At 41.3% G+C, this 23,528-nt stretch overlaps 1 protein-coding gene across 7 annotated transcripts in view; it reads left to right on the forward strand.

Moving 5' to 3' along the window:
- The window catches only part of SYNE2 (spectrin repeat containing nuclear envelope protein 2), a 195,470-nt gene that overhangs the window by 110,472 nt on the left and 61,470 nt on the right, over positions 1–23,528 (forward strand). For 6 of the 7 annotated variants that reach the window (XR_012622862.1, XM_074820953.1, XM_074820954.1 and 3 more), the window contains 19 exons: positions 733–927; positions 1,516–1,590; positions 2,967–3,086; positions 3,879–3,986; positions 7,133–7,366; positions 9,205–9,372; positions 10,288–10,413; positions 11,359–11,471; positions 12,119–12,260; positions 13,214–13,345; positions 13,923–14,075; positions 14,330–14,539; positions 15,642–15,743; positions 16,786–16,905; positions 17,075–17,275; positions 19,006–19,179; positions 19,742–19,873; positions 21,840–22,036; positions 23,103–23,235. Coding sequence is in view for 6 of the 7 variants with exons in the window: in XM_074820953.1 (XP_074677054.1) it covers positions 733–927; positions 1,516–1,590; positions 2,967–3,086; positions 3,879–3,986; positions 7,133–7,366; positions 9,205–9,372; positions 10,288–10,413; positions 11,359–11,471; positions 12,119–12,260; positions 13,214–13,345; positions 13,923–14,075; positions 14,330–14,539; positions 15,642–15,743; positions 16,786–16,905; positions 17,075–17,275; positions 19,006–19,179; positions 19,742–19,873; positions 21,840–22,036; positions 23,103–23,235 (2,835 nt within the window). In the remaining variant the exon portion in view is untranslated. The remainder of the gene's footprint in view (positions 1–732; positions 928–1,515; positions 1,591–2,966; positions 3,087–3,878; positions 3,987–7,132; positions 7,367–9,204; positions 9,373–10,287; positions 10,414–11,358; positions 11,472–12,118; positions 12,261–13,213; positions 13,346–13,922; positions 14,076–14,329; positions 14,540–15,641; positions 15,744–16,785; positions 16,906–17,074; positions 17,276–19,005; positions 19,180–19,741; positions 19,874–21,839; positions 22,037–23,102; positions 23,236–23,528) is intronic. The other variant, XM_074820955.1, reaches the window with a different exon arrangement.

A 23,528-nucleotide genomic window follows, 5' to 3' on the forward strand; every position in this document is an offset into this window, starting at 1 on the left:
GGTAAGAAAAGATCCTAGCAGAAAGCTCTAATGGCAGAACACCAACTAGAGCAAGAGTCATGGCCAGGGAGGGGACCAAGACAGATTTATTTCCCCCTTTGTTAGTGCAGAGTTACTTGGGTTATTGTTTAATCCCTTCAGAACATTAAATATTTTCCTTGTACTTCGTTGGTGACCATTGTTCCCAATATTACATTCAAAGACATGGGATAGTTTTGTCACTGTAACCCACCAAATAGTTTGTGTATCCTTCTTTTAGGCCAGCTTCAGGAAAGAAGACTCAGCTCTGAGCTACCTTCATTGCTGTCTTTGCCCTCATCAAGGCTATTTTGTGTCAGGTTTCCAGAGAAGGTAGTTGGAAGTAACATCACCCTCTCTGACACACAGAGTAATGTAACCTAGCCACATTCCCTCTGTCCTGAAGGAAACTCGTATCCCATAGCTATGCAGGACCTAGTTAGAATTAGTTATCCAGCCTTTCACATTTCCTTCCAGACTAGCAACTTCTGCATTACAGGCAACCAGTGCTGTCCTGAGCTGAATCTGTTGCTACTGTTTTACATGTGTCTGGACATCTCCTGCAGTGACAATGGGGAACTGTCCCAATGCCCAGAAAAAGGAAAAAGGGGAAATAGCCCGAGTCCCAGTAAGATGCGTCACTGGTATCATCTGTTACATTACTGTTTGGTTAAGTAAGAAAAATGGATGCTTACAGATGTTGTTGCTCCTTAGGGAGAAATGGAAGCTGTAAAAGAAGAAATCATAAAGCTGTGCCAAAGAAAGGAAGATATCCTTACCGGGATGAAGAATTCAATGTCTGAGCTTCACCAGCGCTTACAGCAAGAAGTGCCCGAATCAGGAGATGAACCCACAACCTCTGTATTAGCACAAAGTGATTTGATTGGGACTGATGTTTCTGGTCAGCAGGTAAGTGGAGCACCACGTTGTGATCACTTACCTGAGAGCTGAAGAGAGAAGGTAAATAATAACCCTTCTTCCTCCAGGAGGAGTGGCATGTGACAGAGGAGCACCCCTGCAGCTGTGAATCAATACTGCTTCTCCTCCCCATTGTACTTCTAAATGATCCTAGAAAGACTGAGTATGATGCATGTCTAGGAGAAGGCGGGAGAGAGGTGTGCCTCTGGTTATTTTTTAGCATGAGCAGACTCAACATGAAGTTCACATCAAGCAATCAACAGCAAAATGCTCGATGTATAGTTTTGCTGATAATCAGTTTTTCTGAGATTTTTTGGTAGATTGTTTTCATGAAGCAAACTGAAATTTGTCCCAATTATAGCTGTAATGTTGAAACATTACAGCATAGAGAAAAGTCCCAATTTTCAGAGGCGCTTAATACCTGCAGATTTCAATTACTTTAATGTAGGGTGGCAGATGTTCAGTGCTTCTCCAAAAGTGGACCCCAAATGGTAACTTTCTTTTGGTTTACAGGCAGGAGAGGCTTTTACTGTTCTTGTCATGAATAATTGGTCTGTCTCTTTGTGTGTATTTTTGTAGTCGAAAAAAAGAGGAATGATGTCTCTTCTACCTTCCTTAGATGAAGAATCAGAAGACTGTTCTTTCCACAGCAAGGTGAGTTCAGGATATATCTTATATATACAGCTGTATATGTAAGATGGAAGATTTTGGTGCAGAAGAAATTATGAAAAATGTGTAAATCCAAAATACTTCAGAACAAATTGAAATATCTGTTGTCACGCCAGGATACTAAGACATTGCACTCAAGCCAGCCTGCCACTATTACAATACCAATATTACACAGCACCTCATTCTGTGATGTGTGATCCTGCTTTTGGTGGGATTGCACATACAGTAATACCCCCTTTATGGAAGTGTTAGTGGCAAAATATGGGCCTAAATACCAATATTATATGTGGGGTAGGGTTCAGACAGAATTAGACAGCCACTGAAGTGCTAAAACTTAAAAAAAAACAACTAAAATGACTTGTATGTTTGAGCTTAAGAAAAAAAGGGCATGATCAGACTACTCCGAATGAAGTTAAGAGAGATTTCTGGGAGAATGGGAGAAACTGGGAGACACTGCTCAACAGGTTGCTCTGAATCTAAATGCCCAGGTGAACTGCAGAGGAGCAAAGCTGGGAGTAAAGCTTCATGGTAAAGTTAACAGCTTTTGGAAACAGGGAAAAAAAATAAATCCATGAATCCTTCTGCACATTTTCCTGCACCCTATGGACTAAACGAGATGTATTTGAATGAAATCAGGAATGTGCAGAAGTGCTGGTGAGCTTGTAGCCCAGCTACCCACTTGCACAGCAGTTCACAGACTGCCCAGGCTGGTAGTGACCAGCTACTGACATCTACATCTCCTGGGAGGGACTGTGGCCTCAACCAAGTTTTGAAGAATCTCAATTTCTCTGATGTCCTCACTATGGATATTAATTAGCCTTTTTGCGACATCCTGGCCACAAGAATCAAAAGCAAATGTGTCAAAGAGGTGGTGGAATATTGGAGGGGTTGCCTTAGGCAAGGCAAGGATGAAACTCCATGGCTAGACAGTGCAAAGAAGTCCAAACAGCTTGGATAGAGGTGGTGTCTTACTACTCTGATCCAAACACTTAAGTTTCAAGATTTCTGATTCCACACCTTCATTGGTGCAGTTTTCTTTACATACAGGACTTTTTAGGAGACAGGACAGGAGAAAGATTGTTTCTTGGGTTTGTTGTTTGTTTTTTTTTTTTAAATAGTGCAGAAAAAAATGAAGACACTGTGAGGTCTCTAGAGAAAACTATCAGTATCATCCAGCTGCCATTCATCTTGCAGCAGAACTATAGAGCAAGGGAAGAGGTGGGATTTGGGAAACACAATAAAGATAAACAAGGCAGAAATAGGCAAAGTGTTACTAAAGATTTGCAGTAATATACATTGCCTGAAGGAATATCTGAGCTTCCTGTTCACAAGCTAATGCTGGGCTGTTACTGCTTTAAAAGGGAATTACAGCCACAGAGAAAGATGCGAGCTTTTGGCCTTCAGAAAGAGGTGATGAAAGGCACAAGGAAGACAGTGCAACCTCCTGGTCTTCTGGTACCTTGTCAGATGGCATCGTTCAGGTAATGCCCTCAGGCTTATCTCCACAGGGATGGGAACTCATCTGTGTGAAAAAGACCTGCACAAGTCCTAGGTATTGCTGAAGTCTTCAAAGCAAGAGAACTGTAGAAATGCAGGACATGATGGCCTTATTCAGGTCCTTCATCCTCCATATCACACTACCTCTTGCCATTTAAAATCTCCTTTCGTGTTGCGCACATCGGTTGGATTCAATGACCTTAAGGGTCTTTTCCAACCTAAATGATTCCTTGATTCTATATTCATTTCTTCTAGCTTGACAAAAACCCCAAAGATAGAAATGCACATTGGTTGCAGCAATTTGTATCACTAACTCCTGGAAAGGCTGTAAAATGTGAATTTTGTTGTGGGATGATTTGTGGAAGAGGTTCTCTTTGTACATGAGAAGATCGGCATCTGAGACACCCAATCTGCTACAATTTTGGTGGCATTCTGCTCTGTTCTTCATGGTGTCTTGATAATGCTGCAATTATTTGTTTCTGTATATTGATGTTACAGGCATAAGAGAACTTCTCTCTGCGAATACTCTTGGGCCAGAACCGCTGTAGATTGAGTGGCTGCTGCCCTTTGAGGCTTCTCTACCATCACAAGGCAATAATCGTAGAATCATAGATCCATTTAGGTTGGAAAAGACCTTTAAGATCATCAGGTCCAACTGTAAACCTAACACTACCAAGTCCACCACTAAACCATGTCCCTAAGTGCTACGTCTACACCACTACACATCTACACTAATAATGATACACATACTTCCACTGTTGCCTGTCTCTCTCCAGGATGCTGATGAGATAATGGAATCACACAATCAACATGGTGAGGAAACCTCTACACAAACTTTGCAGAGTACTGAAGGCCTTGGCACGGGTGATGGCAGTCAGGCTATGGTGAGTTTGAAGGCCTGAAGTAGGCTGAACAAGGTGACCTTCTGAGCTCGCTGTATAACCTACCTAGTGGACAGAGGCCCTGTTTTGTTGTGGTTATGCTAGTTGAGTTTGTTGCAGTGTTTATGATATGGCAAGATACCTACAACCCTTTGTGGGCCTCTTCATATTGCTGCTTTGGGTGATAATAAATACATTTTGATTTCCTCCTTGAAAATGCAATTTACTAGGGAACAAAATGGAGTATTTTCAGGAAGTAATATGCTGGCATTCATACAGGCATGAACGGAGAGGTTCAAGTGATGTAAACATACATCAACTATGGGATTTTTAAGTAGCAGTTAAAGGAGAAGTTAAGGAGATTGACACTCCTATATGTTGCTGCTTTGTGGAAGGCATGCACAGGCCAAGGGAAGAGTGGGCAGCAGCTTATAGGTTATATACAAAAGAGCACTTGGAGACAGACATGTGCTCCGGAAAGGCCAGGAGAAGCAGACTGGTAGCAGAGCAGCTTCTGCTCTTCTTGGCTTTAGAGCATGGAAGAAGAAAGAATCCATCATTGCCTGGGGCAGGAGCAGGCCACCAGGTCACTTTGTCTCTCATCCCCCCTGACTTAATCCATCATGCTTAACCTTTAATTTATAGTTAAAAACCCATAGCAAACTATTAAAACTCAGACAGCCGCACAATATATTCTCTATTGGTATTATAAGAAATAGCCTCATGTGAGGATGTTATATGACATAATTGTATTCAGGATCTCTGTTTTTTCTCTCTGCTATGCTGTGATGCTGTTGGTCTCTGCATGTGCAGGTCACGTCTAAGCTCCCTTGGCAGCCACAGGAGATGTAGTCACTGCAGTATCCAAGCACAGCGAGTGGTTCAGCTGAGCTTGCTCTACTTGTCTGTGTTAGGCTGAGCTGAGCATTGAGAATAATGGGAATTTAGACACCTGTATTCAAGAGACTTAACCTCCAGCTGAACATCTTGGGTTTCCAGGAAGGAGCCTTACAAGAGAACATATGCCCTCCTGGCCCTTCTGTGTGCCACCACTGTGTTTTGTCAGCGGCTTGCCTTCAGGGGCACTCACAGCCTGTCAGACCCAGTGATACAAAAGTTCAGTGGAGCGCTTTCCTGAGCCAGACACAGCGACTCTGTGGTCTGTGGAGAGAGTGCTGTCAGACTGTGAGCCAGCATCCTCCTTTGCTCCCATAGACAGGTTTTTTAGAGAAGGTCTTCTTTCCTCAAACCATACCAGACAGCTTTTTTGGTTGCAACGTCTTTTCCACTTCAGTGTTTTGCTACATTGTGACATTTCCATATGCTACACAACTCCCTGTAGTGATTTTTTTTTTTATTTTATTTTATTTTGTTAAATGGTTTATTTACAAGATCAATTACTATTTGGAGACAGGAAGACATTTATTTTTATACATGGTAAATCTATTTGTTTTCCTTAGAGATGTGTGTATGTGTAGAGATTTATTAAATCCATTATATTTATGTTCAGTATTTAGAGCTTAACTGCATCCTAAAATTAAATCATTCCTACTATCTTAGTGATTGCTAAATTTCCTCTCCTCTGGCGTGTTGTCCCTCCCATGCAAATCTACCTGCTTCCAAATTCAGTTATAGCAGCCTAAAACATAATTTAGGATTCAGAAAAACATTTGCATTACTGGATGAGGAAAAAATTCAAGGTCAGGTTGGACGGGGCTCTGAGCAGCCTGATCTAGTTGAAGATGTCCCTGCTCACTGCAGGGGAACTAGATGAAGGTCCTTTCCAACCCAAACCATGCTAGGATTCTATGATGCTATTGTTTTCTTTGTCAGTTGAGCCACGGTAACTGTCCACTCCATGGTCTCAGGCTTGGCACACAAACAGATGACATGTGCACGAACAGACATATCAATACTGGTTTGTTTCATTCAACTAATTTGACTCGGGCACCTCTGAGTTTCTATTCCTGTAGAGGAAGGGGATAAGGTTCACTGCGGTAACAAAGTCTAGCTAGGGAGGGGCAGAGCAAGCCGTAAGTGTAAACTAAATGCTTATGGACACATACCTGTGTGAGGAAAGGGTGTCATGCACAGTATTATAGATGTGTAATGTTTGGTTATTTAAATGAATGAATTAAAACAGACAGACTGAGAACTAGAGCTGGAAATTTCAGGTGGAGGTTGAAGTAAACTGGTGCTTTTTTATTTCTTATGTCATGTATATCTCAACAGAAATATTTAGACTGCTCTGGGATCTGTATACTCAGATTTACTTTCTGTGTTTAATGGCACTGTCCCATACTATCTCAGAGGCAAACAAAACCAGTAGTGATTAAAGTAAGACACTGATAGCTGAAACAATGCATTTTTGCTCTCTGTTTTTCTACCAAATCGCATTTTAACATGGAGCTTGTGTACTACCACTGACCATCTCAGTTGCTTGAAGATATGCTCTAGAGCTGTGGGAGTGTACAGGTAGTTTGTTCTTGTGGTGGTGTGCTTGATTTACTTAGTACCAGTATTTGCATGTGTGGAGGTATATACAGACCTGTACAGCCTTCCAAGCAACTGCTGATATCTCCAAGCACTTTAGACTTTTCCTTATTACGGAAGTGTGCAATATTGTTACTTAAAGGAGGGCAAATAAGAAGAAAGAATTACACAAGACATACTTAAAAATACACCATTTTTTTCTGTGTGACCTAGAGCCTGAATAAAGCATATTTGACTCTTGGAACTGAACACAGGCAAGTAGCTTGTAAGTGTTGCCCAACAGCTTGCTTTGCAGCTTTAAACTGCATTGCTTTTACATCTAACTCCCACAGAAAAACATCTCTCCTCAGGGGAGAACTGGTTAATGGTGAGTCATTCCACTTCCTGTATGTTCAGGTATACCTGTGCAAATGCAAATCGCTGCCTGGAAACCTGTTACACCAGATCCCAGATCGCCTGGCTGCTGAGTTTCCCTTTCTTTTTCTTTTTTCCTTCTTTTTTTTTTTTTTTTTTTTTTTTTAATCTGGGAACACGGTGGCAGAGTTGTTCCGGAGCTCTGTGAGTGTGAAAGTTAAACATTTCCCACTAGTAAGGGAAGGGGAAAGAAAGAAAAAACTGGATAGATAACCACGTTTCTTTCATATGCTTTGCTTCAGAGTGACAAGCCGCCTCCTGTCCCCAACGCCATCCAGGGCTCTCGAGGGAAAGCGGGAGATTCGAAGGAAGCAGTGGATGGCGGTAGGCCTGAGCCAGAAACGATCCTCCAGGTGTGCCAGGCCGAGGTTGCTGAGCTGGAACAATGGCTAGACAAAACTAAACTCTCCCTGAGGTCAGACCCCCAGAGCCCCAAAACGCAGCAGATGGTGGAACTGCAGCTTGCCGATTACCAGGTAAGAGGGAGCGGTCAGTTTGCTGCTGCCATCCAAACAAGTCACCCTTCCCTGGGGTGCAGGTCTGCAGAAAAGCTACTCTTACTGCTTCTCCTCTCCCCTCTTAGTCGGCTTCGTTACACTGTGCAGAAAACAGGTAACCACTTGGCTTCAGTTTCAGATGCAGCTTTCCATGGGCTTAGTTAAAATACCTATTTTTAGAGCTGGGATCTTTACGCATCTGGGGGATTTAGGTAGAATTCTTGAGTATTTTTAAAGTTTTGTTTATCTTTGAATTATTTTCAGAAACAGGGCTCAGTATAGTTTGAATCCTCTATTAAAAGACACTTTTTCATAGGTCTCAATCATGATAAATCAGCTACAAAAAATGGATTTTTTTTTTTTCTTTTGCATTTTCACTTTCTATTTTTGTCAGAGTGGTTTAAAAGACTGGTATAAAATAGTTTCCAAGCCGGTATATTCTTTTGCACTTTTTGCAAAAAGCTGCCAGCATAGGTAGAAAGACAGGGGCTTTTCCCCTGCCCTGTGTGAGCAGCGGTGATATTTGGACCTACTGCCGTAGTGCTCAGGCAGTCCCAGTGGTAGCAGAAGGAAAAGAGTGGGTGGTACCCATTGGTGAAAATGGGTGGAGGAAAACAGGACTGGCATGAGAGGCTGGGGTGGGTGGGAGTCCTGACATGCAGCTTTTTACTCTAGCGTGCAGATTAAAAGAAAGCTTACAAGCATGCCACTTTGAAGTTCCCTGCAGTGCCAGTCTGGTGTACCAGTTTCCTCAAGCACTGCATCTACCTAAAGCAACAAACTTCACTCACCATAAAGGAACCAGTACCGAAATGTCCCTATTTTAAAATATTAGAAGACATTTCCAACTGTTTTGTTGTTGTTGTTGGGTGTTTTTTTTTAATAGGAACTGAGTCCATGCCAAGAAATGCCTCTGGGTTTAGGCTGTGATTCAGCTAAGTGCTCGGATGCTGAACTTTGTGGGATCCTGAATGCACTTAAGTAGCTGGCTGTGTCTGGATCCCATTCAGGGTTTGTGTCAGCGTAGGTTTCAACAGGGTAGTTCCAAACAGTAAAAACAAGAAGGCTTCAGGCAGCTGTCAGCATAGCTGAATTCCTGTCAGCTTTTACCAGTTTGGCTCAATCTTAAGACATGAACTTGGGGAGGGGGCTAGAGGTTTTTTTAACTTAGCCAATAGCTACACAGAAAAATACACATAGTACAAAACAGAAAGTCTCTAGATATGGATGTCTGATGTATAGCAGTTAATTTATTGCAGTTGATTACTTTGCAGTTGAGTCATGGTACCTGTCTCCACGCTCACCTTCAAAACATGAGTTTAAAGTAATGCAGAGATGCGCTTTGATTCACGCCAGCTTGAATCAAAAAACAGATCCCAACAGTTTGCAATGGCCTGGCTGACACATGGTAATGTTACTATGTTTTGGTAATTCAGCATCATTCCTCCCAAAGGGTGATGTGATCAGTCTGTGCACTGCCTCCTTCTCCCCCGTTGGGGTGCGTTGTCTTCTTGGTTGCATCCAAATGAAGTCTTCTTTCTGCTCTCCTCTTTTATTACTCCATATCTGAGTTAATATAACTTCCTGCAGAGGCTGTTATTTGAAACAGTTTTAAGACTAACTGTATAAAATTTAATTGTTCGGAATAAAAAGATACTATATCGGAGAAAATCTAGGGGCGTTGCAGCTATTTCTCTTTTTGCCTGTATGTTTCTATTCTTCTCAGACAGGGGAAGTGTGAGCATTGACTTCAGAATGTTATGAGGAAAGGAGTGTTGTACTTCTAGGAATGAATAATTGGCTGCTCTCCCTCCTAGGTGAAGCTATCAGAGATTGAACAAAAGGTCCTTTCTTTACTGGAAGATTATGGAGATAGTGCAGACTGCCAGCATGAGGTAGAGGCTCTTTCCTGGAAGCTGAAGGAAGTAAAATGCAATTTGGAAATAGTCCAGATGATGCTTCAAGACAAATACGATGAAGAGCAGGTAAAGCATATGAATGCTATGCAGAGCAAGACTGAGAGAGTCATGGTGCTTTCATGTACTGTAGTACATTGCAGCTAGCAGTGGATTTTTAATGAGTCTCTGAACAACATCTTTTCTGCTTTAAGTGCTCAGTGACAGAGGTCAAGATTTTTCAAGGAGTACAGGAAAAGGATATAAAGGGTTTTATTTTCTTTTTTTTTTTTTAAATGCCTTTAAAATGCCATGATATTTGTCTGTGACAGTATCACAGCAGAGAGGCCTTTAAGTGGTAACTTTCTCTTTGAAGAATGCATAAATGACAAGGGCAGTGACTCCGCCAGCTCACCTTTCCTGAGCTTCCCAATGGATGAGACAGTAACTCCCAGCTGCAGAGCTAATTCCCACTCTGTTGTGCAAGGGGCCAGAGAAGCCCACCTGATGTGTTTGTGTAAGAGCAGCCACAGTCCCTACGATGCTGGAAGGAGCACAGCCTAAATGAGAGCCTGCAAGGCCCAGGAGAGAATTAGTGCTGGTAAAGGCTCCTGTTGAAATATCTCTGTGAGCACAGACAGAGAGAAAATCCAGGTGCACGAGCAAATTTATAAGCATAAATTGCGCATCCCTACAATTTGGTCAAACAATAAGAATGCAGGATTAGCATCAATTAATCTGCTAACAGGAAACACAAAATAAGCCTTGTAACTCTCAGGGAGAGAAATGTGAGGACTTTAGCAGCAGGTTAGAATGGATCAAACTTTCAGTAAATGGAACTGGACATAAATCTTTGCAAGAGTAGTAACTGTGTTTCAGGCACTGCTCATTCTATGTATGGTTAAGTCCAAGACAGCTCCGCTTTGCCAGTCCGCAAACTGCACTTGCGGATTCTGCCCTCTTGTCAATTCTGGAAGCATTCCCACAATGGATCTCTCTTTACAGATTCACAACAGAGAGAGGGTCAACCCAGAGCCCTTTGAGATCCTACACTCAGACGGCTCCAGCACGCCCCAGCTTGCCCTCGCTGAACGGCCGCCTGTTTGTCACAATGGTTTCCAGCACCCACAGGTAATTCTGCTGTCCAGGATCCAGGCTGCTCCACATCCCCGGTGGATGTGGGGACAGCTGTATTTATTACCTGATGCAATTTTCACTGTGAGATCAAGTCTGTCAAGGGTAGGTTTCAGCCACCCCTCTCCTCCAAGACTAGAGGAGTTTTTCAGGTTGGAGAAAGACCTCACCCCTAAAATCCCATGTCCAAAAGTTTAGTAATACTATGAAGCTGGATGTTACCCTGACACTTGCCTTGTATCATAATGATTCAGATGGCATCACCCATCCTTCCAATTTCCTATCCTTGAAGCTCTGATGTATTACAAAATTCGAATCTATATATTGACATTGCTTTTGAAGATGAATTTGAAGCTAAAGTTTTCTGAACATTTTCCCATGGGCTAACTCACAATGACTTTAAGGCTGTTGTTAACACAATAAAAAAAATCCTGTGATGTTCTGTGCTCTGTAAACTACTTCTGTTTTGCTAACTGAAAATTAGCTTTTGCCCTTTTCACACTATTAGAAAAAAGTTAGAGAAAAAGGATGATCCAGCCTGAGCTGCTAAAATTGCTCACTTTTCACTGGACACTCTCTTTTTAGCTAAAGGAACTCAGCCTCATATTTGAGCAAATTCCCATTTTCCCTTGTCTTTTCCTCTGTATAAGGATGGCCATCAATGGCCTTTAAATTTCCATATGTGCATAATTTGTTTCTGACTGATGGGTTTTGCTTTTAAAACTTTGGCTCAGGCAGAAATATATCCCATAAAACCACAAGTTTTCAGAAAACAGTTATCAACAGTTATTATTAAAACTGCATTTTATTCTGATAGATGTATTCTTATTTTCTTTGCTAAATGAATTAACGTAAAATGTGATTGGAAAAGCACAATCATCATTTCAGTTTAATACAGTGCACGTAACTGATTTTACTGTTCATGCCATTCTTTGTGCACAGGATCTGAAAGTAAAAGCAGCTGAGCAGAAAAGCCTCATTGACTTCATCGAGTCGTGTGTGGAAAAAATGCAGCCACAGTTTGAGGACAACGTGACTCAGAAATTAGAATCAAGGTACAAAATAACAAAATCAGTTACCAGATTCAGTGATGTAAAACTGTCTAAACCTGCTGAAACTTGCAGTGGCACCACTGGTTCGGTGCAGGGATGTGTGCCTTTAGAAGAACAGTTGCAGAAGCTGGGAGATTTCTGCCATCAAATGGAGTCTCATTTATGTGACAGCCTCCTTCATGCGGGGCTCACTCTAGGGTTTAGAGTCAGTCTTGATAATCAGGCAGGACTGACACCTGCCATAAGCTGAAGCAGGCCCATCTGGAGGCAAGTTGGATGTCTCTGTTCACAGCCTTTGCTGTACAAATGCATGATGATACCCAACCAGGTTTAAAGGCAGCATCTTTGAAAAGGGAGCATTGGGATCATGCACCTTCCAGCATGGAACCAAGACTTGCTACAGGACTATCCTTCCCATATTGTCATTTCAGAGATAAAGGCTGCAAGCAGGCTCCTAGCATGGTTCATGAGAAGGGAAAAGCCCAAAGAAATGTATCAAAGTTTGGATTAAAGATCATACATGCACTTGGTTTCATTCTGGTTTTGGGGCAGGAGCAATAGAAACTAATCTTATACAAGAAGTCTTACAAATCTAATTTTGCTTATTCTGCTTCAGTATTTGCCATTCTAACAATGTTTTCTCAATACAGCAATGGAGAATCTGATCCAAAGAGCAAGCAGGCTGATCCCACCTTAGCTCCAAAGGACCAAATGGGTAATAAATGGCAATATTTACAACAAGAGCTGTCATCAAAGATGAACTCTCCTCTCTGCCAGCTTGTGGAACCTCAGGTCTGTTTAAGCTCAGTAAAACACTCTTTGTGCAGGCAGTTGGTTGTGGTAAAGACAGCAATTAGTGTATCTTCCTGCATCATCGTGTCATGTCTCTTCATCAGATAACTGAAACCTGTGCAAGCATTCTCCAGAGGAAATAGTTACTGCATACTGTTTTCATGATTGTCTTTTAATTTTACTTTGAGGTAAATAATGTCTCTGAAGTAGTGACTACTAAGCATAGTGTGGGAGAACATAGGTGGATCCTTGTAGTTAGTTCAGACCAGATGTTATCTGTTTAATTCTTTCAAGAGAACTAAGCGAGTTAGCCAGCAAACTCCCGGCTGATTTTCGTGGATGTGGGTTAAGTCTCAGTTCTTGCAAGTGTGAGAACATTTTGGTCAAAACATATCTCTGGCTTAAATTTTGTTCTGTCTTTCACCACTGTGGTCTCTCTTTCTCACATATCAAAAGTGGAGTTTGGACTGCAACAAGAGCACACTGTGTGTTTATTCTGAACAGACTGCAGAATTTTACTGCTTGGACAAAACTGTAATTTCTGTTATTAACAGTTTTGTTCACATTAAATTAGAATGGCTCGATTCCCTGTTCTCTGAAATTACTGCATTTCATGGAAGAATATCAGTCATATAAAAGGATGAATATCAGCTCTTTTTCAGGAAAGGCTTAACACTGCAGTGGGCAGCAGGGCTGCCTTAACACAAACTACAACTTGGAGCCCTTAAAGCTGGGAATCCAAGGCTCCTTTATCAGTCAATCTCCCATCAGGGCATAGCCTACCCAACTAATTTTTGCCAGTAAAAAGGGAACCCTGCTATCCAGGTGCCTTATATTAATGCCTTGAAACTTTCATTTCAATGCTTTTTGAGAGAAGTGTTATCTAGTTGCCCATAGTCCTGTCTTCATTTGAGCTGTTCACCTAATTACAATGTTCTTTTTCCAAATGTTAGATTACAACAAAGATGAACATGTTGCCCCGAGGCACATTTGCTAGTGCAGGAACCCCAACTGTGGAAGAACTGAAAACTTACACTGTCCAGCTGGGAGACCTAAGCCAAGAAGCAAATGTGGTGCATGCACAGGTAACAGTGGCATGTCCTAGCGTTGCAAAAATACCAGGGATTCTAGATACAAGACACTGTTTGGGCATTGGGAAACAGCCAATAATCATATTATTGCAGATGGCACTCACTGTAGTGTAGCTTTTGCATCAGGTATGGACTATAATGTAGAAATCAGCTTAGGATTTTGAGAGGAAACATTTCAAGTTTCAGCTGTGATACTTCTGCTACCTGAATCCAAAGATTTGCTACTGTGGGTAAAACTCCCTAACCTGTATAAAGCAAGGAGTCTGTGAATGATTTCAGGAAATGTGCAGTATTGGAGCTGACAAGACAAATTGTGTTGTGCTCATTCCTTACATTAGAGACCTGTAAGACAGCAGCCAGTCCTAATACATAAAGGGTCATTGTCTCAGCTTTGGCCTTGACAGCTTTGAGTATTACATGCATATAACTGTCTCATCCAAGTCTGTCCCTTAGTATTTCATTAATTCCATTTGATTATTAGCTGACTGAACCTCTAACCTTATATGAGTGAATAAATCTTAGCCATGCCTTGGATGAAAGTACTGAAAACTTCTGACTTGCCTTTACCCAGGATAATGTGGCAGAGGAAGTCTCTTCCAATTTGGACAGAAAATTGTTTGAGCTGCTTCTGGCAATCAGCCGATGTTTGAATAACATGGAGGAGATGTTAAACACCTCAGTCCTCTCCACTGAAGAGGCAGCTGTGCAGCAGGCTCTTTATGAGGTAACTGTCCTAACGCACCCAGGGAAGGACAAACCCCAGTGGATTTCTGTTACAATAGAATATATATGGCCTGATATTTCCTCTATGTTTTGCTGGTATTATTCAGGAATAACACCACCAAACTGTTTGGTGTTGCACAGATTTGGGCCTATGGCTTTTAACAATTATCAGCTTGAGTCCTTTAGCCTTTTACAGGCAAGAGTCCTTGGGCACAGACCATTTTCACTCATGTTATCTTTCTTTCAACCCTTTAGACTCTTTCAGTAGAGTTGCAAAAACTTCACGCTGATCTGAGTGATAAAAAGGATGATCTTCTAAAGTCTATTAGCTGTGCTGGTGGGAGCACAGATGTGTTCTGCAAGTGCTTTAACAACTTGCAGGCGCGGCTGGAACAAACTCAAGCTGCCACTGTTTCAAGGAGCAACTCAATGAAAGCTGGTCTGGATCATAATAGCAATTATCAGGTACTCTACTGCCAAATGCACATCTTGTTTCACAGCATCTGTTAGCTTGTCAGTGTTAATGCATTTAGGCTATAGATGAGCAATCTATAATGGGCTTTCTGTTTTTTTAGTACTAAACTAACTTGTCTTGGCCTCTCAAGAAACAAATTAATTTTGCTGTTTACAGTGCTGTTTACAGTGTTTAGAGGCCTTGATCGCAGTAGAAAACTTGCATGCAGAAAGCATGGAAGTAACCTGGGATCCCGTGCACGCTAAAGCAAGTTTCTGTGTGTAGGGATTAGGCCAAGGAAGGTTTCGTATATTCTTTCTAGTGCTGTGTGGACTCAGGAGAGGCAGGCTTCTTCCCTTTTGGTGCCATGTCTGGCACTGGACTACTTTTAGCTATGTATTGGAGGTTGATTTAACCCTTTGTATTTACTGTCCCTTTAAGATTTTGTGACACAGTAGCAGAGGCCATAGTTTTGCAATTTTGCATTTTTTGTTCTTTTTCGGAAAAGCCAATAATGAGAAACTTTTCTACAGATTCTCATGATGGGCTAAATATACTAGCTATTGCTGGAAAATAATCAGATCAGGTATTTAGGCTGAAGTAAGGAAAGAAGAGCCTGGTCTTTGAAATACAGTTTCCAATGTCCAGCAAAACTCCAGTGTGCTCATCATCTGCAAGTCAGCCTAGCTCTTTACTGCTGAATACTAAAACAGTTCCTTTGAAGAACACCGGGATGTTGTCTCCAAACAGTAGCAGGACTAGTCTTGCAGTGTTTATTTATGCAGAATCCATGGAGCTCCATCAGTCACCAGTAATGGGCTCATTTTCTCATTTTCAGAAGGAAAGAATTTGTTTCTCTGTAAGTTTCACAGATTTTTACAGTCATAGAGGATCATTGTGACAATCTACTTTCTTACACTACACAGCCTGCAGAATTTCCCTCTCTAAATTACTGCTTTAAGCCCATAATGCACATGCTTTATTTTGTTTTTTTAAATAGGAAAAAAGTGCTTTTGCCGTAAGAAGTAACCATTTTGTTTGCTGTGTAATTTTGTCTGGTCATTACTATCTTCCTGATATGTGATATACTTCTGATGTTTGTTTCTTTTGCAGAATGAAACCAGGCTGCTCTATGATCAGTTAACTGAGAAAAAAGCTACTCTGCAACAATGCTTGAATGCAATACGTGGACAAAGTGTTTCTGAACAGTTTCAGGTAATCTCATTCGAAGGAAAGGAGAGGAAGCACTCTCACCATTAGCTATTATTTCCAGTTTTCTGCAATCTATTAAGTTTTATATTTTCTGAAGTTTGAGTTGTAAAATGGGGGAAGGAGAGAGTTCAGTATTCATCACCCTCCCTTTTTTTTTTTTTTTCCTACACCCCAATCCATAGTCATCTAATTCCAGTACTTCTAGTGGTTGCAGTGGAGGAACCAGTCTCTCCACAACCTGTCAGAGTAAATACATCCCACACTATGGCAGGGAAGAGAAAGAGCTACACAAAATACAGCACTTCACACATTATGCCTTTTTATATGCAAAACTAGCTTTTCTTTGTGGGAATAGGACTCCAGTATTTATATCTACTCATTCAGCATTTATGAGCACTTTGTCATATGGCATTTGATCAGTTAAGCTATTTTCTTTGACCTTCATGGGGATTGGCAGAGAATTAAAAATGAACAGACTGCATATCCTCCCCAGAATGGTCATCAGCCAGCTACCTACTTGTTGGTGAAGCAAAGAGGGTGTCCCAAAACTTTTTGTTACAGGCTTACAACCTTGTTTACAGGCATAATTTTCTGCCAGGCTGAAAGCTATGCTCAGAACTGCTGAATCCCCTAGCAGAGACTGCTGCCTTAGATATATTGTCAAGTAACCATCTTGGAAAAGGAATGCCAGAAGTACATAGCTTCCCTTCCTTCAGAGAGAACCTACCTCAATCCATCCCTGGCTGAGTCTTTCTACTTCATAATTAAAAATGGTATTTTCTGAGTCCATGATTCCTTTCAATGCTGAACTGAGACACAAGACCTGAATTCCCTTCCTGGCTGTGCCGCGTGAACCCAGTAAGCTGTGTCATGAACAGTCGTGTCTATTTAGCTTATAAGCTCGTTGGATCTCGGGGTCTCATTGTGAACTTACACAGTACTAGCGCAGCAGAGATCCAGCCCCTGGATCTGCTGTACTAGTAGTGATAATAGAAAGGTTACTGGAACAGAACTCTCCTAATAGCTTATTTTGTCCTTAATTCAGAAAACTGATGCCTGTGCTTTGGAGCTGCAAAACTTTGAAAACCAAGTAGCAAAATTGAGAGGCCATGGGGAAAGATTTCAGTTACCTGTCACCTTAATCCAGGAAGCTTATAAATTAGAGGTAAGAGCACAGTACAGTTTCCACTTACTCGGCAAGGTTGGATTCTTCTAAGCAAGGTATTTTTAGCATCAAAAGGCTGATGGTTATTTTGCATTCTGGGAATGCGTGTGTGGGTTTGTAGAATTCATTTCTGTCCTTCATGAATCACTAAACTGTGTTTACATTGTAGGATGTTTTGGATGACATGTGGGGCATTCTGAAAGCAAAGTATGTGGAGCTGAACTCTCCTTCCATCAGTGAGACTCAGTATGAGAACTTACTTCATGGATTTGCAGAGCTGGTAGCTATTGGACAAGAGAAAATTGCACAAGATCCAAAGCAGCTAACAAAAAGCAGAGCAGCTCTACAGTCTCACCTGGAAAATCACAAGGTATAAGATGCTTATCACAGCACTGCTCAGATCAACGCAGCAGGAGCACTATTTTCTGTGACCGGTTTCTCTCCAGTGTTATGGAGAAGAATAACTAGCTCATAGCATAGGGGAGGGACTGGAGTACATACAGAAAACAAAGCAAAGTTTTTCAGTAGACCAAAATGGGACCCAGTAAAATATGAAAGAGGTTGTTATTGCAACTGCAGTTTTGGTGATCAATTAAGATCAGAATTTCAGTTTTGTCAGTCTAATACTACTTTGGCTTACCTCAGAACATATTGATATGTGAGGAAAACATATGTCCTTCTAATTACTGCTTATAAATCAGTAGTGAGGTTCCTGAAGTTGCTGTCTAGCAACTGAGAGTTAAGCCTTTGCTTTCATCATTCTGTGCCATCATGATCTGATGGAGAAAACTTAACCCATAACAGCTTTTCCAAGGGAGGATAGTTTAGATCCAGCTGCTACCTGCTTGATGGGAGATGGCTGAGAATACACCTGCATCCTCACTGTCCTGCCACTTGGCAAGAAGCCCTGGCCAATGCTAGTCACTCAAAGATGTTTCTGTCATGTCATTGCCTTAATTTAACTGCCTCACATAGCTCAAACTCCCTTAAGAATTGATTCAGGATGCCAAGCACTGCAAACCACTGCTCCAGAGTCATAGGAATTGTGTTTGTCACTCCAAATAGCCCTTAGCAAAGCCAAATGTTAGGAATTTATTTACAAAGGAAAACATTGATTTACAAAAGCAAAAGAAAACTGCAAAAGCTGCTTTTTCCTGCCCTGGTTATCAAGACTTATCAGGATGCTCACACAGCCTAAGTCTGGGGTATGGTTCCTTAAAGTGAAATTCTTGTACGAGTTATTAATTCTTAGTGAAGAAGATCTTGATTGAAGAGTGTGATCTTAAATCCTCAAAGCTTTTCTTTGTGGGGAAAAGTGTTCTGCTGAGATTTGGACATTTCCCAAGAGCTCAGCTGATCCATAACTAAATCAAACTGTTACCCGGTTATCCCAAAGGATTATTGTGCCCTACCAACTACTTAGCCCTTAGAACTGCTAATACCCTTGGTGTTTGGAGTCACCTCCTATCCAGGTGAAACAAACTGGATAATGGCTGTCTGGTGATAACGACCTCACGTTAAACTATGAATTTATTTATAATTAAACTCTTCCTTCCATCATCTTCCTACAACATCTTTGTATTTCATATGAGCTGAAGGTATAAATGCATAGATCTTTTTTCTTTAGAAATGTATAAATGAAAATAGTGTATGCGACTCATCTGCACCAGGGAAAGTTTAGGCTGGACATTAGGAAGTGTTTCTTTACTGAGAGGGTGGTCAAATACTGGAACAGGCTTCCTGGAGAGGTGGTGGGTGCCCTAAGCCTGCCAGTGATTAAGAGGCATTTGGACAATGCCCTCAATAACATGCTTTAACTTTTGGTCAGCCCTGAAGTGATCAGGCAGTTGGACTAGATGGTTGTTGTAGGTCCCTTCCAACTGAAAATATTATACTCTACTCTATCACTGGTTCTTGACTAACTGTAAAATGATCAGTAACTGCCAGTCTTGGGGAGATGCAGAATTTGGGTATAAGGCTCCTGACTCCAGCTATGAGAGACCCTGAAACTGGCTGCTCTTCTCAGTGAGTCTTCTGTCTTCTTCATACTCCTGCTGTGAGTGTGTGATCTCTCTTAAAGAGCAAACTTGTTTTTTTCAGGACTTTTTCCACAACCTCATGACCCATATGGTTTTCATGCAAGCATTTTCCAAGAAAGTGTCTCCCTCCATCCTACAAAAGAGAGAGGAATTCTGGAGAGAACTGGTGAATGAAGTCAAGCTACTGGAGCAGAAGGCCTGCCAGTATGGTATACATTTAGAGAGCCTGTTAAAGGTAATGAGTCAAAAGAAACCCAGAGTAAAAGCTGGAGGGAAAAAGAGGAGTTGTGTCTAGGGGAACCCTTTCCACACCAGTGACGTTTTGGCTAGTAGTTGTCCTTTCCTGTCTCCACTGGACAGCAACAGTCTATTACTTGTTCTGTGTGTGTCAGTAAACTGGCTTTTTTTCCTTGAAAACCTCTGAAAATGGACATGGGTGGGACTTTATGACTTCTTGCAGTAATTTTTGAGTGCCTGGACTGACAAGAGAGCCATTTAAGGCACAAAAATACCAGCACCACTTTAAAATAAAGCTTGATCTTAAAACGCCCCTAGAGAATAAGAAATTAAGTATACCACTTTAAAATAAGAAACCTTGAAGATATTAATCCATTGAATTGAATGAATTAATCAATTCCTCTGTGGTGAAATTATGTCTAACTTTAATATTCCCATATTATTAATCTATTTTCATGAGTAAGAGCTGCTGATGCTAGAATAAGCATTAAGGCTTCAGTCTGGTGTGGCAAAGATGCAGATAGATGTGTGCTATGTTAATGATGCAAGGTATTTTTTAGGAATGGATGGAATTTGATGATGAATGCCTAGTTTTCAGTAAGGAGTTAGAGGCACTTGCCTCTACATTGCCTGCTGTGAATTTGGTTGAAGAAACAGAAGAAAGATTAATGGAAAGGATTGCACTTCTACAGGTATTTAAGTGTCTGTCTCTGACTGGTTTTCTTCGTGGATCTGTAGAGCTTTGTGTCCTTGTCTGTGTGTAGATGCAAGCTGAAGACTTACATTTAAAAGTAGTAGGAGATTGGGCTGCTAATTTCAGCCATGGGCTATAAGTTCATTTAAGTGGGAGTAATGACTATAGCTACTTTAGAACTTGGTCTTCAAATGCAAATATTTGAGAGACCATAGTGTGCAGACTATATGGATCCCAAAGACAGCAGGGAGCCTTGGAGTGAACACAGACCCACTTCTCTGTGATTCAGGAACGATTTTCATACCATGATGTAAACCCTATGGAGGAGGATAATCAACCCAGTGCCTTCAAGTAACTAAACCCCTGCTTGCAACAGAAGGTCTACAAGTTTACCAGCTACTTTTAAAATCTGAGAATTCTAAATAAGATGCCCTGATTTCTATCATAACAAAGAGAATAAAATTACTTTTGTATAGAATGGCAGATGGGCTCCTGGCTTGTTCCCAGCTGCATCTCTAATGGCAGAGCTACACCTTTATTTAGAACCTCAAGTCCAGTTGGAAACATTTTATTGATGTTTTAAATACTAAGGATATAAGGTTATAAAAGCAGCCTTTATGGTTGTTTTATAAAACTAAAAAGAAATAGTGTTCAATAACCTTAGTGATGTATCTTCAGAGAGTGCTCTGCATTCCTCACAGGTTTGACCTTTCTTGGTCTTCAGAGGACCCACTCTATTAGAAATTTTTGAATTAATGAGTCTTTGGGTCTATATTGAGTCCAATTTGATATTTAGATTCATAGACTATTAAGGCAAAAAGGACTACTGTGATTTAATCTAGTTGACTGCATGAAGGAGATCATTGGATGTTCCCAGAAAATTCTGAGCTAGAGTAAAGCTTTTGAAATAAATCAACAGTAGATATTTACAATCACAGTGGCCCTCATGTGCTTCTGATGCTTGTCACACTGAGACAGGAGACATGCAATATTTGCATTACTATTGACTGTGAGGTTGCCTGGTTTGCTTTGTTTTTTTAAGTTCTTAACTAACTTTTCACTCTTAAGTCTTAGCATATGTCTTTAAAGACATCAGAAACAAAGTAGTGAGGCTTTAGAAGATGCTTTTGAGGGGAATGCCAGCACTGGAACTTCACAGTTTCAAGGACAGAGCAGAGTAAAAATCCATGGGGCTTAATTCCTGTGAGAGAAATATCCTTTATTAATAATATTGTGCAAGCCCCTTATGTCTGGAGAAAAGTGAGATACTTGCACATCACACAATTGCTATTTTCTGCCTTCTCCCTAGCACTGATCTACTTCCGGTTTGTTTTTTTTTTTCTTTTTTTCCCCTTTTGTCGTTTTGACCTTCCAGTGAAGTGTAGCAATGGTAAAATGCTTTGGGTTTTTTCAGCTGTCTAAGCAAACAAGATCACTCCTATGTCTTCACTGTTCACTTTTCATTCTTCCCTGCCACCGTTATTCAATAGTTATCCCAACAGCTTCCTTCAAAACACTGGTAACATTTTTTTAAATAGATAGAGCCAGAAGGCCCTCTAAGAACAGGAGGGCAATAACCTCCTACTGGGAACAGTCATATGTTTGGACAGCGCAGCCAGCTCTGATAGACATCTGGCTTTAGTATAATAGTTTGTCCATTGCTTGTGGTTTACATGTGTTAAAAAAGCCCATCAAATCATAATACAGTCATTCTGATAATGTATGAAATTATACTGAGATCTGTCTTGATCTATCCAGAGGAAACAAAAAAAAAATAACCTGTGTCCCTTTTGCATGTAATAAAGTACAGATTCCTTCAATTCAGAAAACAAAATACATGACAGATTAAATGTTAAGATTAAGATTAAGAGATTAAGAAGTTAGCACAAATGATATGTGTTTTGCTGGCTGTGTTTTCAGTTTTTAAAATATTATTGTTTTGCAAACTTCCCATACTCTGATAGCAAATCAAAAATAGTGTTGATGAAAAGCATGCCAGGCTGTACCAGATGGTGAAAGAAGGCAAGAAATTGCTGACTGCTGTGAGCTGTCCAGAAATAAGAAGCCAGATTGGGAAACTGGAAGAGCAGTGGTTGTCTTTAACCAAAAGAGTTGGCCATGAACTACAGCGACTTCAGACATTACTCAAACTCTTGGTCAGGTGGGTATAACTCAGAAAGCAATGCGGGATACCAGTTAGATATTAGTTTCTGATCCTCTATAGATGTATTTTCTGAGATATGACAGTGAATTAATAAATAATGTAGCTCCTTTAACTTAAAAATGAGAAAAAGAAAAAAGCAGTGGTGATCAGAAGAGTGGCCCTTTATTACACAGCTGATGTTCTCACTGTGCAGACAAGTGCTTCACTTCCTGCTTACTTTTGTAGGAACAGTGTTTTGATTGCTGCCATTGCCAAGTCAGTGCATGTAGGTGAGAGTTAGCTGCATCGTGCTGCAGTTTTTATGTTGGAAGTATTAACAGAAGCTCTGATCATGCTGCCCTAAGCATTTTGACCTGCTGCGAATGCCAGCTAGCCTTGATTCCCGTGGAAAGGCATAATGCACCTGTCTGTGCACGTACACTATCCACCTTGCAACCATTCAAGACCTGGCTGACATGCTGCCTCAACTTGTGTTTTGAAGTTCTCCAAAGGGAGAAGACCCAAGCACGCTCAATGATTTCACATGCCCCAAGCCAACTGTGGGTGCAGTCCTGGCAGTGAGGTGGAGGCAGTCTGGGGCTCTACAGCCCAGTCCACCAGCTGATGTACCCAGCTCGGCTCTCACTGCACCCGGTCTGGCTGCTCTGAGCTCAGGCTGGCTGGACACACAGTGTGGACAGGGCATGCAAGTCTTTGTTGGTATTTACCCCTGCTGTGTATTCTGCACTATACCTTGCAGTGTGTATAATCTCCTCTGGTGGTTTTGACCTCCATGTGAGCTTGTCCTGGCAACTGCTGGGTGAATACAGGAAGAGGATTTTTTCAGGGAGAGCAGACCAGGTGAAAAGAGCTGATAGGAACAGTCTCGTGTGTACCTCCAGCAGAACTGCCGTGTTACACATCAATCCATGCCATAGCCATGCTTCTGCAGGGTTATGTAGCAGCGTAGGTGCCAGAATAACACATGCCTCCTCATAGAGAGGAGGAAAACTTGGAGGGTGAGAAATGTATCACAGACTCAGCTAGGAGATGTATGTTTGTGTGTTTTGTTTCCTCCTCGTAGCTACAACAGAGACTCGGAGGATTTAATGAAATGGCTGGATTCTGCTCAGCAGAGAATGAATTTTTGGAAGGAGCAGTCTCTCAACGTGTCACAAGATCTTCCCACCATCAGGGATAACATCAACAGCTTGTTTGTAAGTAATTTTTCCTGCCACATTTAGATAAGACATTGCGACTTCCAGTGAAAATTACCCTTTTGAGTGTTTTTTGTATTTGTCATGACCCAGAAGCTGCCCACATAATATAGCACCGAATGGCTGTGTCCCACAAAGCCACCCCATTATCTGTGTGGGAAACCATGAGGATGGGAGGCCACCAACGACCTTCCTTCGGATTACAAGGCCAGCCAGAGTGCATGAGTCAGAATGGAATCCTCTCGTAATGAGCTCCCAACTGCAACATCACAGCCCAGCCAGGATCTCTTATG

The sequence above is a fragment of the Strix aluco genome, chromosome 4 (assembly GCF_031877795.1).
Source record: "Strix aluco isolate bStrAlu1 chromosome 4, bStrAlu1.hap1, whole genome shotgun sequence".
NCBI classification, from domain to species: domain Eukaryota; kingdom Metazoa; phylum Chordata; class Aves; order Strigiformes; family Strigidae; genus Strix; species Strix aluco.